The sequence below is a fragment of the Sardina pilchardus genome, chromosome 5 (assembly GCF_963854185.1).
Source record: "Sardina pilchardus chromosome 5, fSarPil1.1, whole genome shotgun sequence".
Classification (NCBI taxonomy): domain Eukaryota; kingdom Metazoa; phylum Chordata; class Actinopteri; order Clupeiformes; family Clupeidae; genus Sardina; species Sardina pilchardus.
In genome coordinates, this window is record NC_084998.1 from 1,834,053 (window position 1) to 1,856,169 (window position 22,117).

The 22,117-nt window shown below is 46.5% G+C and overlaps 1 protein-coding gene across 2 annotated transcripts in view; it reads right to left on the reverse strand.

Annotated features, from left to right (window-relative positions):
* Positions 1–21,687, reverse strand: part of LOC134079834 (adhesion G-protein coupled receptor G2-like) — a 35,518-nt gene extending 13,831 nt beyond the window's left edge. Inside the window, exons 1-19 of one of the 2 annotated variants that reach the window (XM_062535934.1) lie at positions 21,399–21,687; positions 19,667–19,760; positions 15,413–15,513; positions 11,134–11,586; positions 9,464–9,537; positions 8,765–9,060; positions 7,983–8,016; positions 7,199–7,236; positions 6,878–7,017; positions 6,539–6,677; positions 5,602–5,654; positions 4,425–4,478; positions 4,136–4,200; positions 3,394–3,440; positions 3,125–3,167; positions 2,992–3,023; positions 2,018–2,136; positions 1,151–1,301; positions 274–680 (exon numbers count right to left, since the gene is read on the reverse strand). In XM_062535934.1, the coding sequence (XP_062391918.1) occupies positions 274–680; positions 1,151–1,301; positions 2,018–2,136; positions 2,992–3,023; positions 3,125–3,167; positions 3,394–3,440; positions 4,136–4,200; positions 4,425–4,478; positions 5,602–5,654; positions 6,539–6,677; positions 6,878–7,017; positions 7,199–7,236; positions 7,983–8,016; positions 8,765–9,060; positions 9,464–9,537; positions 11,134–11,586; positions 15,413–15,513; positions 19,667–19,760; positions 21,399–21,429 (2,371 nt within the window). In that variant the 5' untranslated portion in view covers positions 21,430–21,687. The remainder of the gene's footprint in view (positions 1–273; positions 681–1,150; positions 1,302–2,017; positions 2,137–2,991; positions 3,024–3,124; positions 3,168–3,393; positions 3,441–4,135; positions 4,201–4,424; positions 4,479–5,601; positions 5,655–6,538; positions 6,678–6,877; positions 7,018–7,198; positions 7,237–7,982; positions 8,017–8,764; positions 9,061–9,463; positions 9,538–11,133; positions 11,587–15,412; positions 15,514–19,666; positions 19,761–21,398) is intronic. The other variant, XM_062535935.1, reaches the window with a different exon arrangement.
* Positions 21,688–22,117: the final 430 nt, after the last annotated feature.

Below are 22,117 nucleotides of genomic sequence, written 5' to 3' on the forward strand. Positions count from 1 at the left end.
TTTAGTCTCTAGGAGTTACAGTAGAAGTTAGTTAATGACACACATACCTTAATGCTTTAGTCTCCAGGAGTTAGAAGTTAGTTAACGACACACATAATGCTTTAGTCTCCAGGAGTTAGAAGTTAGTTAACGACACACATAATGCTTTAGTCTCCAGGAGTTAGAAGTTAGTTAACGACACACATAACGCTTTAGTCTCCAGGAGTTAGAAGTTAGTTAGCGACACATATATCTTAATGCTTTAGTCTCCAGGCAGAGTTAGTACAGTAGTACCTGTGGTTGGTGCCAGACTTTCAGGTGTGGCCGTTGTTACGGTACTGACAGTTGATGAGTTTGTGACGCCACTGGCGGGCGACGGGGTGACGGAGCTGTTGGGGGCTGCTGCTGACGTGTGTGTGGTGACGGAGCTGTTCGTGGTCACTGGAGAGGTGGAGGTCTGGCCTGTGCTGTTGCTGGAGCCTCCTCCTGCAGACGTGGTGGTGTCGGTGGAGTGGGTGGTGCTACTGGGGACGGGGGTTGCCGTGGAGACGTTTGGAGAGGTGCTGGGGGAGGTGAGGGTGGGGGTGGGGGTGGGGGAGGCAGTGGAGGGGGGAACAGAGGGACCAGGGTTCGGCCCAGAGCCACCGCCATTGCCCCCGCAGCCCTCTCTCAGCTCCACGATGGTGCTCTTCCCTGGCTGGCTGCAGGACAACAGAAATGAATGTACAGTAGCTGCATCAGACTTAACGAGGTCTGCAGTCCAATATCAGAGTTTTCTCTGGTTGGCTGCAGAGACTTAACGAGGTCAGCAGTCCAATATCAGGGTCTGCTCTGATTGGCTGCAGAGACTTAACGAGGTCAGCAGTCCAATAGCAGGGTCTTCTCTGGTTGGCTGCAGAGACTTAACGAGGTCAACAGCAAAGCTTAACGCATTGTTCACACCGCAATAACTCAACTTGATACAGTGCTTAAATGGAATAGTTTCAGCTGAACGTGATCGTAGCCATCAAAAAGCCTGTTCATATTGTGTACACGCACATTCAGACTCTCTGGTGGAGAGAAACGGCGAGTGCTAACAGAGCTCAGAGACATGTAGAGATGACCACACACAGATTGTTAGAGATGACCACACACACACACACACACACACACACACAGGGCTCCTGCTCACCACTGGATGATGCTCAGAGAGGCGGGTCCACTGCTACAGAACTGCGTGGAGTTGAAGTTGATGCTCTGCCAGATCAGGTCCCCCCACTGAAGAGCAGCTGATGGAGACGACGGAGACCCCTCAACACCAGCCACCGCACCAGCACACAGCGCTGCACGGGGAGCACATCAGTTACCACACACACACACACACACACACACCAGCATCAGTCAGCCATACACACACGTACAGTACGTTTGAGATAAGCAACACACACATATGCACACACACCAGCATCAGTCAGCCATACATACACACGTACGTTTGAGATAAGCAACACACACATATGCACACACACCAGCATCAGTCAGCCATACATACACACGTACGTTTGAGATAAGCAACACACACATATGCACAAACACACACACACACACACCAGCATCAGTCAGCCATACATTACCACATACATTTGAGATCTACAATTATCATTCGAATTTGAATTAAAGGAAGTGAAATTCAAAGAACGTATTTACATCATTTAAGGGTAGTGTTTAACAATGAATTCACAGCAAAAGTCAGATATACAGTAATTGCATCAAACACACAACTTATTTGTTTGTTTGTTTTTTGGTGTATGACTGTGGAATTGTTTTGAATTTCCATGAATTTAATTCTGCTTCCTGTTATTCCCATTCAAATTCCAATTCATCAGGCCAATTCTAAAATTCTGGTCTGGTGCACACACACACACACACACACACACACACACACAGTGCACAAGCACAAGTGTGCAAAATGATAATGTTTTTGATAACATTAACTATAGAGTATGTTATTGGTATACTATTCAGTCTTGTTTGAAGGCTATTCCGATAGGAGTCTTACCGACACGCTGCGTCTGGTTTGTGATGGTGATGCCTAATGGGTTGAGCAGGAAGGAGAGAGTTGCGTTCACTGTGCATCTGTTTGCTCTCCTTGACAGCTTCAGGATCACCACACATACACTGGAAACCACAGTAACAAACAGGGAACATCACAGAGAGAATAGTACGTCAACAACAACAACAACACGAACAGAACATCACAGAGAGAATAGTGTGTCAACAACAACAACAACAATGCATGTGTGTATACATCCAGAGATGGGGGACATAACCAGACCTACTGCATGAGAGTAGAGTATTGTGAGAGCTGTGCTCCTCTGTGCATGCTACGCTAACGACACAGTTCTGGTCACGGGCCATGTGGACAGGACAAAGACGCAGGACTACAACGCTGTGGTCTACTGCTGTGGACAGGACAAAGACGCAGGACTATAGCTGGCCTATCAGGACCCAAACGCTGTGGTCTACTGCTGTGGACAGGACAAAGACGCAGGACTATAACGCTGTGGTCTACTGCTGTGGACAGGACAAAGACGCAGGACTATTACGGTGTGGTCTACTGCTGTGGACAGGACAAAGACGCAGGACTACAACGCTGTGGTCTACTGCTGTGGACAGGACAAAGACGCAGGACTACAACGCTGTGGTCTACTGCTGTGGACAGGACAAAGACGCAGGACTATAGCTGGCCTATCAGGACCCAAACGCTGTGGTCTACTGCTGTGGACAGGACAAAGACGCAAGACTATAGCGCTGTGGTCTACTGCTGTGGACAGGACAAAGACGCAGGACTATTACGGTGTGGTCTACTGCTGTGGACAGGACAAAGACGCAGGACTATAACGCTGTGGTCTACTGCTGTGGACAGGACAAAGACGCAGGACTATAGCTGGCCTATCAGGACCCCAACGCTGTGGTCTACTGCTGTGGACAGGATATTAAAAGGGGAAAACTGTAAGATTGACCACCACTTACCTATCTCCTGATTTACACACAACACTGCTCGTCTGTGGGGAAAAAAACATCAAGTTGATTAAATATGTTTGCCAATTATGTTATTATCTCTCCTAATGGCATGAATGAGCCAACAGTGAGCACTGTAAACTACCTGGTAGACTCTTGAAATGGCCTCCACAGCCTGGCAGGTGGAACTGGGGAGGATAAATTAGACACATAATTAGTTCATTAAAAACGTTTACACACATCAGTTGGCAAGCAGCATCATCAGCCTAGCTATGAAAAGCAAAATGTGCACAGGTAAACAGAATAAAACAAGGAGAATTATGACAATAATAACAACAATAACATACTCAGGAGAATAATAACGGGCGATAATGATATAACCACACTCTGGAGATGATAGCGATATAAACATACTTGGATGAACTGCAGTTATGGATTGAGGATTCACTGAGTTTGTTGACCTGGAGAATGAAAAGGACGATTAGCATTTCCCCACATATCAATACGTCCCCTCGCTCAGAAAAACTGGCTAAACATTTACAAACAAGTAACGTGTAACCTACAAATTAATGACTAAGACCATTAAAAAAGACTCTAAAATACCCCCCCCCCTCCCCCCCCTTGCAAAAACAGATCTGCAGCAACAGGACCAAAACAGATTCACATACAAAATAGTGCATTTAGGCTGTGAAGTGCAGTACCATGTAGTGTAGTGTAGTGTAGTGTAGTGTAGTGTAGTGTAGTGTGAGTGTACTGTACTGTACTGTAGTGTGAGTGTAGTGTAGTGTAGTGTAGTGTAGTGTACTGTAGTCCAGTACCATGTATTGTGAGTGTAGTGTAGTGTGAGTGTATGCAATGTTCAGGTCAATGTGGATTCCAGCATAAGAACTGCAGGAATTCCTCATACACTTTTATACACTTTTCACTCTACACAGCTAAGTTTGATAATTCCTCAGACACTTTTCACACTATGCAGTTATGTTTCGTCATGGCTGGCGTGAGCACGGTATGTTTGCCACATGAGAATAGGATTTCAACTATCCTGGTCAGACAACACCCCCATAGTACTGTAGTGTAGTGTAGTGTAGTGTAGTGTAGTGTAGTGTAGTGTACTATCCTGGTCAGACAACACCCCCATAGTCTTGTAGTCACTCACCATCGCTGTGATGTTTTTCTGTGTGATGGAGGGGTTGTTAATGGCAATCCCCACTGAGTATTCCGCTATGCACGAGAGAGAGATATTGCATTACAGCTCCATATGACACTTAGCCTGGAAAGCCAGAACGGACATACTGTAGCCCTACCCTTAAAATGTGAGGTCGACACACACACACACACACACACACACACACACACACACACACACACACACACACACACACACACACACACACACACACACACACACAAACACACACAGGTTGTGAGAATTGTTGAGGTCTTACCACTGCCACCACAGCTCTGAGAACAGTTCAGAACACAACGTCTAGAAAGGAACTCTGGAACAGACAGACAGAACACCACAGGGTCAGAACACTTAGAGTAGAGTAGAGTAGAGTAGAGTAGAGTAGAGTAGAGTAGAGTAGAGTAGAGTAGAGTAGAGATGAGATGAGATGAGATGAGATGAGATGAGATGAGATGAGATGAGATGAGATGAGATGGGTAGAGTAGAGTAGAGATGAGTAGAGTAGAGTAGAGTAGAGCAGAGTAGAGTAGAGTAGAGATGAGTAGAGTAGAGTAGAGTAGAGTAGAATAGAGGTGAGTAGAGTAGAGTAGAGTAGAGTAGAGTAGAGTAGAGTAGAGTAGAGTAGAGTAGGATAGTGTAGAGATGAGTAGAGTAGAGTAGAGTAGAGTAGAGTAGAGTAGAGTAGAGTAGAGTAGAGTAGAGTAGAGTAGAATAGTGTAGAGATGAGTAGAGTAGAGTAGAGTAGAGTAGAGTAGAGTAGAATAGTGTAGAGATGAGTAGAGTAGAGTAGAGTAGAGTAGAGTAGAGTAGAGTAGAGTAGAGTAGAGTAGAGTAGGATAGTGTAGAGATGAGTAGAGTAGAGTAGAGTAGAGTAGAGTAGAGTAGAGTAGAGTAGACAGTAGAGTAGAGTAGAGTAGAGTAGGGTAGAGTAGAATAGTGTAGAGATGAGTAGAGTAGAGTAGAGTAGAGTAGAGTAGAGTAGAGTAGAGTAGAGTAGAGTAGACAGTAGAGTAGAGTAGAGTAGAGTAGAGTAGAGTAGAGTAGACAGTAGAGTAGAGTAGAGTAGAGTAGGGTAGAAGAGCAGATGAGATGAGATGAGATGAGATGAGATGGGTAGAGTAGAGTAGAGTAGAGTAGAGTAGAGTAGAGTAGAGTAGAGTAGAGTAGAGATGAGTAGAGTAGAGTAGAGCAGAGTAGAGTAGAGATGAGTAGAGTAGAGTGACTGGAGACTGGAGGTAACTGTGTGCTAATGTGTTGTGGACTCAGAGGTCAACTGATTAATCGTGTGTGTGTGTGTGTGTGTGTGTGTGTGTGTGTGTGTTTGTGTGTGCTACTTGTGCATTTCTGTGTGTTGATATGCACCATATTGATATTAGTTATCTATGTGGGTATAAATCAATAAGAATAATGTGTTTGTGTTGATATCAAGACCTCACCAAACTCATCAGAGCAGTTCTCCGCCTTGTGCTCTGGCCGCGGATCCACAGGTCTAGAAAACAACACATTATGAACATCAACACAGTCATATTGCAACAGGTAGCATCCACAGTCACATAGCAACAGGTAGCATCCACAGTCACATAGCAACAGGTAACGTCCACAGTCACATAGCAACAGGTAGCGTCCACAGTCACATAGCAACAGGTAGCGTCCACAGTCACATAGCAACAGGTAGCGTCCACAGTCACATAGCAACAGGTAGCGTCCACAGTCACATAGCAACAGGTAGCGTCCACAGTCACATAGCAACAGTTAGCATCCACAGTCACATAGCAACAGGTAGCATCCATAGTCACATTCACATAGCAACAGGTAGCAACATGCTATATGCCAAAACATGCATTATAGGATGTCATTAGTAATGGCCATCTGAGTCTCTATCATTAGCCTTGCTAATGAAGACTGTAGCACACAGCCTGAAGTGCATGTCAGATGATAGACTGAATATATAGAATATATATGTCCAGCTCTACAGTCTACGTGTCTGATGTACTAGCGGCTGGGTGCAGTGGGGATATAAGAGGGAGATCTCAAGTTCATTTTTATTTCTGTAGCACATCTACAGATGGCTGAGCCGCACCAAAGTGCTTCACAGTAAAGTGCCTAAAGTGCAAAGAACAAAGTATTAACCTAAGGCAAAAAAGGAAAGAAAAGAAAAGAAAAGAAAAGAAAAGAAAAGAAAAGAAAAGGGCAACAGCTGCAGGAGTTACAATCGTGTAAAAGGAGAACCAGGGGACACTATGCACAGGCTCTTAAAACAAAAAACAAAAACAAAAAGGAGACCCTTCACCCCCCTCAAAGACAAGCAAAAAGAGGTGGGGGTCTTTAACAGGGATTTAACTCTACACAGCCTGGCCTAATGAGGGCACCCACCTGGTGCAGTTGACTGAGGAGGATGAGGAGGACGAGGAGGATGAGGAGGAGCTGCAGCTGGTGGAGGAAGATTCAGAGCTGTTGCAGTTTGACGTGTTGCCACTAGGGGGTGCTGAGCTGGGATCAGGCCATAGGCCTCCTGTGGGAGAGGCCATGATAGTATGAGAAGTCAGAGAGCAAAGAGCAGATCAACACTGCAAACGTCAAAACAGACAGTGTGTGTGTGTGTGTGTGTCCGTGTGTGTGTGTGTGTGTGCGTGTGTATCTGTGTGTGTGTGTGTGTGTGTGTGTGTGTGTGTGTGTGAGTGTGTGTGTGTGTGTGTGTGTGTGAGTACTCACTGATGAGTGTGACGCTGTTGTTATGTATGCTGGAGTAGATGGGTCCCCGGCCAGTGAAGCTGGTGTTCCACAGGGCATGGCGGAAGCAGCAAGGACTTCTGGGTACTGAGAGCTTCACCATGACAACACATATTGTCTGGCTGTAGGAGCAGGAACAACATGGCGATAAGAGCCATGACAACAACAACATGGCGATAAGAGCCATGACAACAACAAGGTCAACTACGTCAGGGTCAGAGGTCGTATGACCTGCCTAATCTTCTCTTTCTCCTCACAGCACACACACACACACACACACACACACACACACACACGACTCACCTAATATTCTCTTTCTTCTCACAGCACACATCAATGTCCTGTGAACAACAAGAGAAACAATGGCGTCTTTCATCCCACAGAGCATTGTTATCATCCCACAGAGCATTGTTATCATTGACAGCTTTCATCCCACAGAGCATTGTTATCATTGACAGCTGCGGAAAAACAGGCTAACACAGGCGAGCATATCCACAAGGTCAAAGGTCATATTGAGAGGAATCATTACACACGTTTATGTTCATCAACATAGACCCACATTAAATCATGTAATGTTTAATAGTTCATAGACCCAAATTAAATCATTTAATGTTGAATAGTTCATAGACCCACATATATACCCACATTAAATCATTTAATGTTCAATAGTTCATAGACACACATTAAATAATGTAATGCTTAATAGTTCATAGACCACATCATTTCATGGTTAACTTAATAGTTCATATGTCGATGTCAATGTCAAAGTCAATGTCAATTTATTTGTATAGCACATTTAAAAACAACAACAGTTGACCAAAGTGCTGTAAAATAAAAAAAATAATAAAATAATAGTAAAGTAAAACAAATTGTATCATAGACCACATTAAATCATTTAATGTTTCATAGTTCATAGACCCACATTCCACTAGGTGCATTTGGGCCTATTAAGTTTATTATCCACAGGTGGAGATGCAACAGCATATAGCATGCAGGCTACCTGTGGTTAGTTGTGGATCTTTATCAGGTGACTTTCTGAATTTATAACCTGCACAGGTGTTGAGGTCACCTGCTCAGGTGCTCTTACCTGAAACACACCGCCGTCTGTTCCGTTCTTCGTGCTGAACACATGAAAGAGAGAGAGAGAGAGAGAGAGAGAGAGAGAGAGAGAGAGAATAGGTTATCTTTGAGTGCAGTCCAGGTGATTTTAACATGAAATCGCTCTGCCCAGACAGCGGCTGGTCTCTAGATGACCAGTGTCCAGTCCCAACGATGGTCTGGGCCAGATCGGGGCCAGATGGGGACCAGTGGAACACCAGACGTGCTATTCTATATTGCTACAGAAAATGGCATATTAACGGAACACCAGACTGGCTATTCTATATTGCTACAGAAAATGCCATATTAACGGCACACCAGGGTATATTCAGCTGTGTTGGTTTGGTTTGCTTGAGCAAACTTCTTTCTGTTACTCGTCAGCCATATTTGGTGAGTTCAGAGAGAGCAGGGGTTTCAGAAGTGAGTGACTCGGTCCTTGTTGGCCAATACTGTAGGGTGACGTGCTGCTGACAGGGACATTGAGTGAGTGCTGAAGGACAAATAGGGCCTCTGTACACATCGTCTCTTGGAAGGTTTGACTCTTTCTGCTCTCAATGGAAACAGTGCAGCTCCGTGGAAACAATTGAACCATGCAGTATCTGGTTTCACACAAAACAATGAAGGTATCTGATTTCAAGTCTGTCGTTTGAAAGATGGGACTTCTATTTACTTGCTGTAGAGTGTATAGGCCTACCTGATACCGCTGAGGGTGGTGTTGAGCTGTAGAGAGAGAGAGTGTGTGTGTGTGTGTGTGTGTGTGTGTGTGTATACCTGTTTTCACTGAGGGTGGTGTAGGTGGTGGTGTAGTTCAGAGGCCAGATCGTAGTTTGGTGTGAGATCAGAGGGTCACTGCTGCTGCCATTGAAGGGTGTGGTTGCTGTGGTAACGTTATGAGATCGGATCTCTGTGGAGTTGTTGGAGGTGACCGTTTCCTGTTCTGTTGCCACGGCGACTGTAGAAGTGGACGTGGTGGTTGCCGTGGTGATAATTGGGCCTGCAGTGGGTCGGTTGGGTGTGACGGAAGGTGTGTCACAGGCATCCAGGTGGGCAAGAAAAGCTTTCTTCAGCTAAGACGCAAACACACAAACACACACACACACACACACACACACACACACACACACACACACACACACACACACACACACACACACATCACCAATGCATTGAAAGAAACATCTCATATGAGTCCAATGACCAGATCACACAGGTATAGACAGATCATCTGGAAGATGGACCTACCCATCCAGTTACATGATATAGAGATATATAGAGGTGGACCCACAGTACCCATTCACATGCTATAGAGATATATAGAGGTGGACCTATAGTACCCATTCACATGCTATAGAGATATATAGAGGTGGACCCACAGTACCCATTCACATGCTATAGAGATACTGTATATAGAGGTGGACCTATAGTACCCATCCAGTAACATGATATAGAGATATCTAGAGGTGGACCTACCCATCCAGTTACATGAGATTCATTCCTCTCTCCTTTAATGACGTCAACATGAAGAGCCATCCAGTAGTAGAAATCTAGAGATCACACACACACACATACATATAAACACACACACACACACACACACAGGGAGAGAGAGACACACACACACACACACACACACACACACACACACACACAAACACACAGAGAGAGAGAGACACACACACAGATACATGCATAAAGGTGGGTTGTGTAAGTAATCTGGAATTGCCTATATGGTCCAGGCTACCATAGGATGAGTAAGTTGCATATTCTCTGGTAGCAATGCTGTCCATTCAACAACACACCAGCCTGGCATTCCTTACCTGCATACAGTACAGTACAGTATATGCATCCCCTGAATACTGGTGTGCAATGCGTCATGGTCAGTCCAACTGACACATACATTTTCTCTTAGAAACAAATGGATCACATAATATGTGCTCCCCTAGTGCTGATTCATATAATATGTGCTCCCCTAGTGCTGATTCATATAATATGTGCTCCCCTAGTGCTGATTCATATAATATGTGCTCCCTAGTCCACACTCTAGTAGTTGTGCTGATTCATATAATATGTGCTCCCTTAGTGCTGATTCATATAATATGTGCTCCCTAGTCCACGCTCTAGTAGTTGTGCTTATCTCAGCTCATAATGACCAGGTGTTCTAATCTGATGCTTTTTTCTAATAACCCACTCAAGGGCAGATCCACTAGGGCACTCTAGAGGTCAAGGACAGATCCACTTGGGGGCACTCCAGAGGTCAAGGACAGATCCATTAGGGGCACTAGAGGTCAAGGACAGATCCACTAGGGGGCACTCTAGAGGTCAAGGACAGATCCACTAGGGGGCACTCTAGAGGTCAAGGACAGATCCACTAGGGGGCACTCCAGAGGTCAAGGACAGATCCACTAGGGCCCTCTAGAGGTCAAAGACAGATCCACTAGGGGGCACTCTAGAGGTCAAGGACAGATCCATTAGGGCACTCTAGAGGTCAAGGACAGATCCATAAGGGGCACTAGAGGTCAAGGACAGATCCACTAGGGCCCTCTAGAGGTCAAGGACAGATCCACTAGGGGGCACTCTAGAGGTCAAGGACAGATCCACTAGGGGCACTAGAGGTCAAGGACAGATCCACTAGGGGGCACTCTAGAGGTCAAGGACAGATCCACTAGGGGCACTAGAGGTCAAGGACAGATCCACTAGGGGGCACTCCAGAGGTCAAGGACAGATCCACTAGGGGGCACTCTAGAGGTCAAGCGTGCTCAGCACAAAGACTCGCTGACCAAGTTGCATGAACATGAGGATAGCTATCACAGTGCACCCATACATGATGGGACACACACACATCAAGCCATGATAGTGCACCCATACATGATGGGACACACACACATCAAGCCATGACAGAACTCATCTAAGTTACAGATCAGATCTGATTTGGCAACACTGCACACAACACACAGGAGAACTCATCTGAGCTACAGATCAGATCTGATTTGGCAACATTGCACACAAGCATGCAGGTGAACTTACTGTATCTAAGTTACAGATCAGATCTGATTGAACGGCCGAGATAACAGGAGGAGAATGCAGGCGGATTAGTCCCACACAGTCATGCCGACTCCTATGAACTCAGTGCCGCTTCATACCTGTTGGGTTTGGAGGAGAGGTTGGTGTGTTTGATGCTGTGCTCTCAGGATGGGTTGCGGTACTCCAAGTTGCAGCAACATGACCAGTCGTTGTGTAGCTCAGTGTCGTGTCACCAGACAGGGTCGTGACAGTTGTGGTGTCCGGGGTCGTGTCACCAGTGGTGGTTCTTGCTGCAATGGATTTGGGGGACGTGCTGGGTGGTGAGGAGGCTTGTGGAGATTTGGAGGTTGGTGGGGATGTTGATGAGGAGGTTGGTGGGTGTGAGGAGGTTGATGGAGATTTGGAGGTTGGTGAGGACGTTGGTGGGGAGGTTAATGAGGAGGTTGGTGGGTGTGGGTTTGGGGAGGTTGGTGGAGGTGGGTGTGGATGTGGGGAGGTTGGTGGAGATCCAGTTGAAGATGCACTGGGATAAGGCGCATGTGATGGTGGACTGGATGTGGTCATCGCATTAGCTGGGAAAAAAGAGAGACTGTCCGTTATAAAATAGTATCAGTGGCAGGTGTAAAATAGTATCAGTAGTGACAGGTGTAAAATAGTATCAGTGACAGGTGTAAAATAGTATCAGTGGCAGGTGTAAAATAGTATCAGTAGTGACAGGTGTAAAATAGTATCAGTGACAGGTGTAAACTAGTATCAGTGGCAGGTGTAAACTAGTATCAGTGGCAGGTGTAAAATAGTATCAGTAGTGACAGGTGTAAAATAGTATCAGTGGCAGGTGTAAACTAGTATCAGTGGCAGGTGTAAAATAGTATCAGTAGTGACAGGTGTAAAATAGTATCAGTGGCAGGTGTAAACTAGTATCAGTGGCAGGTGTAAAATAGTATCAGTAGTGACAGGTGTGAAATTTGGTGTCTTTAAAGGTTGGATTTTCCCTATTTTTAATAAAGCATTAACATCAATTGCCAAAGGATGATTTTTTATTCCTCTTTTTAGTCAACTTCAGCACGAGGGTCTAAACGTACGCATACAACTGTATGTAGATTTGGCCCTGGTGCCCTTAGAACTCCAGCTACCCAACTCTGTCATCTATAGTGCAGCCACTGAACAGCTGCGTCACAACAGGACGTGATCAGTGTTGGCCGGGTCCAGCTCAACCGGGTCCAGCTCAACTGCTCAACCGGCTCCAGCTCAACTGCTCAACCGGCTCCAGCTCAACTGCTCAACCGGGTCCAGCTCAACTGCTCAACTGGGTTCAGCTCAACTGCTCAACTGGGTCCAGCTCAACTGTCACTCCATGTGTTTCACCTGTGCATGTCTCCACACGTGTACACTGTCAGTCAGAGTCAGTGGAGGCCATGACGCCCTGAGAGACCAGACCAGGGGCAGTAAATCCACTTCCAGGTCAATCAGGCAGAGAAAGGTCAAAGTTCCTCACAGACGCGAGCCACAGACTGTGGAACTCCCAGGGCGTGCCTGTACACGTCATGCTTTTACGCGTGTGAGTCAGGCACCTCCGTGTGTGTGTGTGTGTGTCAGACACCTCCGTGTGTGTGTGTGTGTGTGTGTCAGGCACCTCCGTGTGTGTGTGTGTGTGTGTGTCAGGCACCTCCGTGTGTGTGTGTGTGTGTGTGTGTGTGTGTGTGTGTGTGAGTCAGGCACCTCCGTGTGTGTGTGTGTGTGTGTGTGTGTGTGTGTGTGTGAGTCAGGCACCTCCGTGTGTGTGGGACATTCCTGCTCTCTCACAGAGGCTGAGGCATTCAGCGCAGGGTAGCGTGAACAGGCCAGGCCGGTTGGCTATTTTTGGGAGCCATTGTGCGGCGCTGGTTTGAGGCCAGACGGTGAGCGAGTGACAGGCCTGTTCCTCAGACGCGCTCAGGCCCATGTCTCCTGTCACCTCCTCGAAGGCGTGTGAGTGGCAGCCGCTAATCGCCATGGTGATAAGCATCTGACAGCCGATGACTCGGCTCTTATGCAATCATGCTGCTGTTGCTACACGGAATAACTCAGCAACAACAAACAATAGAAGTCTTCTTCTTCTTCCTCTCTCTCTCTCTCTCTCTCTCTCTCTTCTCTTCCTTCAGATCATACTTCTGCTTCTCTTTTTCTGTCTGTCACTACCAGCAAGCACTTTCATATTTGACCAGTGTGTTGAGAGTGTAAACTAGCCTTGCATCTCAATGATGGCATTACACTTCGAGGGCTCGGCAGTGGCGGAATTGGACTTGGCTCCGGTTAGTAGTAATGCCCAGAGCGTAGACAGAGAAGCGCTCCATGCACTGCAGTCAGGACACCTACTGCAGGTAATATCAGTTCCTACGCCGTCGCCTATGCCTACTGCCAACTACAGGGAATAAAGTATAATTACTGCGATGCGATGCAAGTTTAGTTTCATCAATAACATTATTCTATCAACACAGACATGTACATCGACTTGTTCCAGGTGTTCTGTGGAGTGGGTAGACTGTTTTAGTGGCAGGCTAGCACATACCGTTGACTTGTTCTGTGGAGTGGGTAGACTGTTTTAGTGTCAGACTAGCACATACCGTTGACTTGTTCTGTGGAGTGGGTAGACTGTTTTAGTGGCAGGCTAGCACATACCGTTGACTTGTTCTGTGGAGTGGGTATACTGTTTTAGTGGCAGGCTAGCACATACCGCTGACTTGTTCTGTGGAGTGGGTACACTGTTTTAGTGGCAGGCTAGCACATACCGTTGACTTGTTCTGTGGAGTGGGTAGACTGTTCTAGTGGCAGGCTAGCACATACCGTTGACTTGTTCTGTGGAGTGGGTAGACTGTTTTAGTGGCAGGCTAGCACATACCGTTGACTTGTTCTGTGGAGTGGGTAGACTGTTTTAGTGGCAGGCTAGCACATACCGTTGACTTGTTCTGTGGAGTGGGTAGACTGTTTTAGTGGCAGGCTAGCACATACCATTGACTTGCGCTGTGGAGTGGGTAGACTGTTTTAGTGGCAGGCTAGCACATACCGTTGACTTGTTCTGTGGAGTGGGTAGACTGTTCTAGTGGCAGGCTAGCACATACCGCTGACTTGCGCTGTGGAGTGGGTAGACTGTTTTAGTGTCAGACTAGCACATACCGTTGACTTGCGCTAGCCTCGCACCGGCCAACTCTGTAACTAGAAGGACTATACCAGTGGCCACCAACCTCTCTGAGCCCAAGATCCCTGACCTCGGCCCTAAACACTGGCGAGATGTACTGTACCTTGAAGTGTCAAATGAGAACCAAAAATACCTCCAATGTAAGGCCTTTTATTTAGGCTAATTCATCAGGTTAAGAATATCACTGGCTGGGGCACCTGCACCGCACGCCGGCGACCCGGGTTCGATTCCCGCCCCGTGGTCCTTTCCGGATCCCACCCCTTCTCTCTCTCCCACTCGCTTCCTGTCATTCTCTCTACTGTCCTGTCCAATTAAAGGCATAAAAAGCCCAAAAAATAACCTTTAAAAAAAAAAAAGAATATCACATCCTCCACCCCTTGGTGAATCCGTGCCTCTGTACCTGTTAGTGTTGCATGGTTACACAGAGATGGCATACACATGTGTCAATGAGAGACAACACTAGTCTTTAGGATACTCACTACACTATAGTATTGAGGGTTTGGCGACCCCAGCTCTATACCAGTGAATATGACTAGGTAGTGTAATATGACTGTGTGTTTTGACTAGGTGGTGTAAGATGCAAATCAATTTCCCTTTCTGAGAAGAATAAAGCCGTTGAGAAAACCTGTTAATGGTTCGCTCATGGGCTACTGACCACCTGCTACTTTTCCTGCTGGATGGCTTCAGAAACACGCACCTGATATCCACGGCTTCCGCTGGGACAAAGGAGGTGTGTGTGACCTGTGTATGCCTTCAGACCTGTCAAGGTGCACCGGCGCCAACCCAGACCCAGTAATTTCTTGTGTTGTACGACTTGCCTTGCCTGCATGGCCTTACTGTAGGTCCTGTGTGTGTTTGTGCGTGCGTGCGTGCGTGCGTGCGTGCGTGTGTGTGTGTGGTATGACACTTGCTTGCGTGACCCTACCTGTGTGTATCAAAAGCATTATATCCTGTGTGTGTGTGTGTGTGTGTGTGTGTGTGTGTTAGTGAAATGTGTAATTTCTTGTGTTGTACGACTTGCCTTGCCTGCATGGCCTTACTGTAGGTCCTGTGTGTGTTTGTGCATGCGTGCGTGCGTGCATGCGTGTGTGGTTTGCCTTGCCTGTGTGGCCTTACCTGTGTAAAAAGCATTACATCCTGTGTGTGTGTGTGTCTGTGTGTGTGTGTGTGCGTGCGTGCGTGCGTGCATGCGCGTGTGGTTTGCCTTTTCTGTGTGGCCTTACCTGTGCATGAGAACAGAAGCAACAGACAGCTCAGCAGGAGACACACGTCCATCTGCCGAGACCAGCCCTGTCCAGCAGCCCTGATACAGCTGACCATCCTCCTGCAGAAGAGAGGAGAGGAGAGGAGAGGAGAGGAGAGGAGAGGAGAGGAGAGGAGAGGAGAGGAGAGGAGAGAAGAGGAGAGAAGAGAAGAGAAGAGAGGAGAGAAGAGGAGAGGAGAGGAGAGAGGAGAGGAGAGGAGAGAAGAGGAGAGGAGAGGAGAGGAGAGGAGAGGAGAGGAGAGGAGAGGAGAGGAGAGGAAAGGAGAGGAGAGGAGAGGAGAGGAGAGGAGAGGAGAGGAGAAAAGAGGAGAGGAGAGGGGAGGAGGGGAGAGGAAAGGAGAGGAGAGGAGAGGAGAGGAGAGAAGAGGGGAGGAGAGGAGAGGGGAGGAGAGGAGAGGAGAGGAGAGGAGAGGAGAGGAGAGGAGAGGAGGAGAGGAGGAGAGGAGAGGAGAGGAGAGGGGAGGAGAGAAGAGAAGAGAAGAGAAGAGGAGAGGAGAGGAGAGGAGAGGAGAGGAAAGGAAAGGAGAGGAGAGAAGAGGAGAGGAGAGGAGAGGAGAGGAGAGGAGAGAAGAGGAGAGGAGAGGAGAGGAGAGGAGAGGAGAGGAGAGGAGAGGAGAAGAGAGGAGAGGAGAGAAGAGAAGAGAGGAGAGAAGAGGAGAGGAAAGGAGAGGAGAGAAGAGAAGAGAGGAGAAGAGGAGAGGAAAGGAAAGGAGAGGAGAAGAGAGGAGAGAAGAGAAGAGAAGAGAGGAGGGGAGGAGAGGAGAGGAAAGGAGAGAAGAGAAGAGAAGAGAAGAGAGGAGGGGAGGAGAGAAGAGGAGAGAAGAAAAGAGAAGAGAGGAGAAGAGAAGAGAAGAGAGAACAGAACAGTAGAATGTGAGACGTCTGCACAAGAACAGAGATCTTCCTTTGGCCTTCTGATGAGAACATATCAGATACTGTGGATACTGTACACATTAGGCTGAACACTAACCAGTCTGACATGAATGCCCACAGCACCATTTATACAGTACACCTTTACCCACCTTCACACACTCATGAGTACAGTACCATACTATTAGTGAATTTACCCACACATGCATGAGTACAGTACCAGACTATTAGTGAATTTACCCACACATGCATGAGTACAGTACCAGACTATTAGTGAATTTACCCACACATGCATGAGTACAGTACCAGACTATTAGTGAATTTACCCACACATGCATGAGTACCAGACTATTGGTGAGTAACGCTGCATAGAACACGTTTAAATATGTTAGAGTGATAACATGGCGTTTGGTCATTCTGCATAGTCCAAGAAAAGTGCATCAATATACAGTATTTTAACGTTTTTAAAATGCTGATTATGTGTCGCTCAAAAGCCATAAAGTCACTCATGCACAAAACGGGTTTTTTTCAAAATAAATATTAACCTTCCTCTCCGTTTGATAAATGACCAACGTTTAGTCCAACAGCTGGTCCTCTGTTGTGTCAGAGAGACTATATGCAAAAACCTTGTGGTGAAAAACGTTGCATGGTGTTGGAGATTCTGTGGGATAAGCCACCAGAGGCAGACAGCTGAGCTCGGGTTCAGAAAAGTCCTGCCAAGTATTTGATCCAAGCATTTAGTAAAGCAGCTCTTCCTAATTAGCAGCCAGGTAGAGCAGATAATGAGTGATGTCACCTGTATTAAGTGCACAGGTAGAGCAGATAATGAGTGATGTCAACTGTATTACTGTAAGTGCACAGGTAGATCAGATAATAGTGATATCACCTGTATTAAGCGCACAGGTAGAGCAGATAATGAGTGATGTCACCTGTATTAAGTGCACAGGTAGATCAGATAATAGTGATATCACCTGTATTAAGTGCACAGGTAGAAAGAATATATGGCAGGACTCTTCTGTCTGGAAGCAGATGTACACCTCTGTATGTCACCACTACTTTACTGTGTGTGTCTGTGTGTGTGTGTGTGTGTGTGTGTGTGTGTGTGTGTGTGTGTGTGTGTGTGTGTGCGTGTGTCCCAGCTGCCTACCCATTAGGACACCTGATTACGTAAAAGCAGGAGCAACAAGAAGCACGCTTGTCTTGGGAGCTGGCCGTGGACCTGGGTTGCCTATGGTGGAGATTCTGTGTGAATGTCTGCTGAGAGCTGTGGGTATAAGGGCCACTATGGGAGCTGTGGGTATAAGGGCCACTATGAGAGCTGTGGGTATAAGGGCCACTATGAGAGCTGTGGGGTCACTATAGGCGTTTTTTCACCAAGAACGAACCTGGTGTTGAACTGGTGCCGTTCAGAATTCTTTGAACCGTGGTGCTATCTAGTGAACCAGCCCGCATTTACACCAGTTCTGAACAGAACCAAGGATGTGTCATCAACAATGGGTGGTGCATGCAAAATCAAAAGTTAATGAGATGCATAAACGGGAGAATGATATGACCAGTTGTCCCATAAAAACGGCAGAAACTAGCTGTTTAAAATGCTAGTCAACGTCTGCAGTGTAATGCTAGTTGAATCGTTTTGTTTACTCATGGCAACAGTTGATATGGACGGAAAACTCATGCTTTTAGCCTTCTTCCCTCTGAAAGACGCAATGACACGCCCACTCCGCCGGTTCGCCGGAAAAACCAACTAGTTTTTGGTTCAACTTCCGAACCAAGGTGTCACGTTCCGAACCGGCTTTTGTTTGGTGAAAACGCGACGAACGGTTCAAATGTTGGTTTGCGAACGGGAACGGAGCCGGTTCTCTGTCGGTGAAAAAAGGCCTTTTGAGAGCTGTGGGTATAAGGGCCACTATGAGAGCTGTGGGTATAAGGGCCACTATGAGAGCTGTGGGTATAAGGGCCACTATGGGAGCTGTGGGGTCACTATGAGAGCTGTGGGTATAAGGGCCACTATGAGGGCTGTGGGTATAAGGGCCACTATGAGAGCTGTGGGTGTAAGGGCCACTATGAGAGCTGTGGGTGTAAGGGCCACTATGAGAGCTGTGGGTATAAGGGCCACTATGAGAGCTGTGGGTATAAGGGCCACTATGAGAGCTGTGGGTGTAAGGGCCACTATGAGAGCTGTGGGTGTAAGGGCCACTATGGGAGCTGTGGGTATAAGGGCCACTATGGGAGCTGTGGGTGTAAGGGCCACTATGGGAGCTGTGGGTATAAGGGCCACTATGGGAGCTGTGGGTGTAAGGGCCACTATGGGAGCTGTGGGTATAAGGGCCACTATGAGAGCTGTGGGGCCACTATGAGAGCTGAGGGTATAAGGGCCACTATGGGAGCTGTGGGTATAAGGGTCACTATGAGAGCTGTGGGTATAAGGGCCACTATGAGAGCTGTGGGTATAAGGGCCACTATGGGAGCTGTGGGTGTAAGGGCCACTATGGGAGCTGTGGGTATAAGGGCCACTATGGGAGCTGTGGGTGTAAGGGCCACTATGGGAGCTGTGGGTATAAGGGCCACTATGGGAGCTGTGGGTATAAGGGCCACTATGAGAGCTGTGGGGCCACTATGAGAGCTGAGGGTATAAGGGCCACTATGGGAGCTGTGGGTATAAGGGTCACTATGAGAGCTGTGGGTATAAGGGCCACTATGAGAGCTGTGGGTGTAAGGGCCACTATGAGAGCTGTGGGTATAAGGGCCACTATGAGTGCTGGGGGTATAAGGGCCACTCTGAGAGCTGTGGGTATAAGGGCCACTATGATAGCTGTGGGTATAAGGGCCACTATAAGAGCTGTGGGTGTAAGGGCCACTATGATAGCTGTGGGTGTAAGGGCCACTATGAGAGCTATAAGGGCCACTATGATAGCTGTGGGTATAAGGGCCACTATGAGAGCTGTGGGTATAAGGGCCACTATGAGTGCTGGGGGTATAAGGGCCACTATGGGAGCTGTGGGGCCACTATGGGAGCTGGGGGTATAAGGGCCACTATGGGAGCTGTGGGTATAAGGGCCACTATGAGAGCTGTGGGGATAAGGGCCACTATGAGAGCTGTGGGTATAAGGGCCACTATGAGAGCTGTGGGTATAAGGGCCACTTTACTTTAGTCGCCTACACTTTTCCTATCTTTCTTCTTCTTCCGTTGAGTGGGGTCTGCCCTGGTCAGTTTGAGTTTGTGTTTGTGTGCTAAAGGACTAAAATGTGAATGTGTGGAAACAACACAAGCAGAAAATGCAGAAAAAGACTAAAACTAACTATTCAGCAGATGTGTATGTGTCATTGTGTACTGCATACACACTGTGTGTAATGATCATCTCTGCAGAAATATAGCAGACCAGCGTCTACGTTCCCAAGCGTTAGAGAAGCCTCCTGGACCCTGGGAAAGCAGGTGCCTGAGTGACACACACACACACACACACACACACACACACACACACACACGCACACACACACACACATGTGCACACATACAGTACTCCCACAAACACACAATGGCTTTACAATTCAACCATTACTGTAGGTGTTCTGGACATTCGAATTATGTAAGCTTTTATCTGGATGGGAAACCAATAGAAAAACAAATATTTGATAGCGTGACCTCACAGACACACCTGGAAGTTGATGTGAATGAATAATGTCCCAGCTTACAGCTTATGCTCTAACAGCCCTGTGTGCTCATATTTACATACTGTACACAACTGGGAATGCACAGCCAGCAACACACACTATACAATAGAAATAACTGTATGTTTGCACTACCTCTGTGTCAACATATCTTCACACACACACACACACACACACACACACATACACACACACACACACACACACACACACACACACACACTCCCACTCTAGGCGCTGGCTCTCCCACATGCATGCTGTGCTTGTGGCAGTCTCTATTGTCCCAGCAGCTCGTCACAAATAAATCACTCAGATTGCTATTGTACTGTACGTACAGTCAAGTTCTACCCTGGCATGTAGGCAGGTTCACATTGAATGGAAGTAAAGACACATCTACAATACATGAAACCGGATCTGGGTTTAAGGCTTTTTAAAACACTATGGGAACTTCTATAACATATAATGCGGGTATCTCTTTATCGTTTCATATGTAGACAGGCAGAACCATACTAAATCTAAGCTTTGAAATATCGGTAAGACTAATAGCAACAATTAACAATAATGTCAATGCAATCACTACCACAAACCATAACTCAAAAGAAACACTTAATTGCATGCTGGACAGACCCCTCTTTAAAGACCCAAAACTATTATTAAAAGATTGTGTTAAAGTGTTGCATGTGGTCAGGATATAATTGAGGATTCACAGAGGCCATCATGAGAAAACTGCACTAAAAGGCTACAACTCACACTGGGGCTGTCTGTTTGGTAAAATGACATAGTGAATTGCTGTATTTGAATATAGATTATTTGTCTATGTCTTGGATGTCTTATTATGTCTTGGATGTTATTTCCTGTTTTGTGTTTTCTACCAAGGAAATGAAAGGCAATGCAAAGTAAACAAAACAACAACAACAGCAGCAAAAAAAGGCATAGCATAAACATAAACGTTTATGGGCAAACACCTACTGTACCCAACCCATGCTGATGAGAGGACGTCAACTCTCCACTATCTGTAAAATAGGCTATATGTTTTGTCTATCATCTTAATCTGTGGCAGAAATCTTACTAAACTATTTAACAAGACACCAAAAGAGAACAAGCAACATGCGATTGATGTGATTAAACAGTAAAACAATAAACACGGGATGGTGACGAGTTCAATACTAAAATCTGATCCAAATCACGGTGGGATGAATACATGCAATATCATAAAAGAGCACATGTGAATATTCTACTTGATTAGGTCACTCATAGCCTCAGAGTTAGGATGTTGATAATGGTACTCATAGTGATACTGTACAAGCTAGATTAGACACATGATACACTCGTATCAAAGAGGTATGATTAACATATGACTTAAATCAAATGGTGCGCGTTCCTTCGCAAATGGACAGCTCACGTACCCGTTGGAGAGGCGCGCAATGCGCACCGCATCCTCTATCTCGCCAGTGGGCTTTGAGGGGACGCCTCCATCCATAGACCGCGCGTCTCCCCAGTGAAGCAAGCAGTCCTCCTGCCGGACCACCTCCAATATTCCTGTGAATGAATCCAGTCTCTAAAATGTTCACCGATAACGGTAGACGTTTCAGCGAGCCTAGAGTCGTGTAACTGTAAGAAATCGAAAAACTATTTTTTTTTTTTAGGATATCAGTGAACGTACTGACGTGATAAAAGTAGTAGCCTATGCGTGACGGCAGTCTTGTCGAGTCTGGCTGCTTGGCAGCTAGGCTGTTGAGTGGAGCGCCACTGAAGCTGTTGCAACACCCCTCGTATAACGTCAATCACCGAAACGCACCTAACACATATTTCATACCAGTGACATCCGTTCACGCAGAACGCAGCATACGCTTGTCAATTGATTCGTCCTTTGACTTCTTAGTTCTTAGTCTACTTCTATTACATTTACATTTTAACAACAACAATCAATTTGACTCGTGAAATCCTACATTTGTTTATAATTATTAACATCGGGTGGGTGGGTGGATATTAACTAAATTCATACAGTGAAAGCACTTCAATAGACAAGTGTGGCATTTGGTCTTGGTTCCTATCTTCCTATCTATATATTTATATCTAAGGTTTTTATGTGAAGTAAAGAGGACTGGCTCATTTATTCATAGCC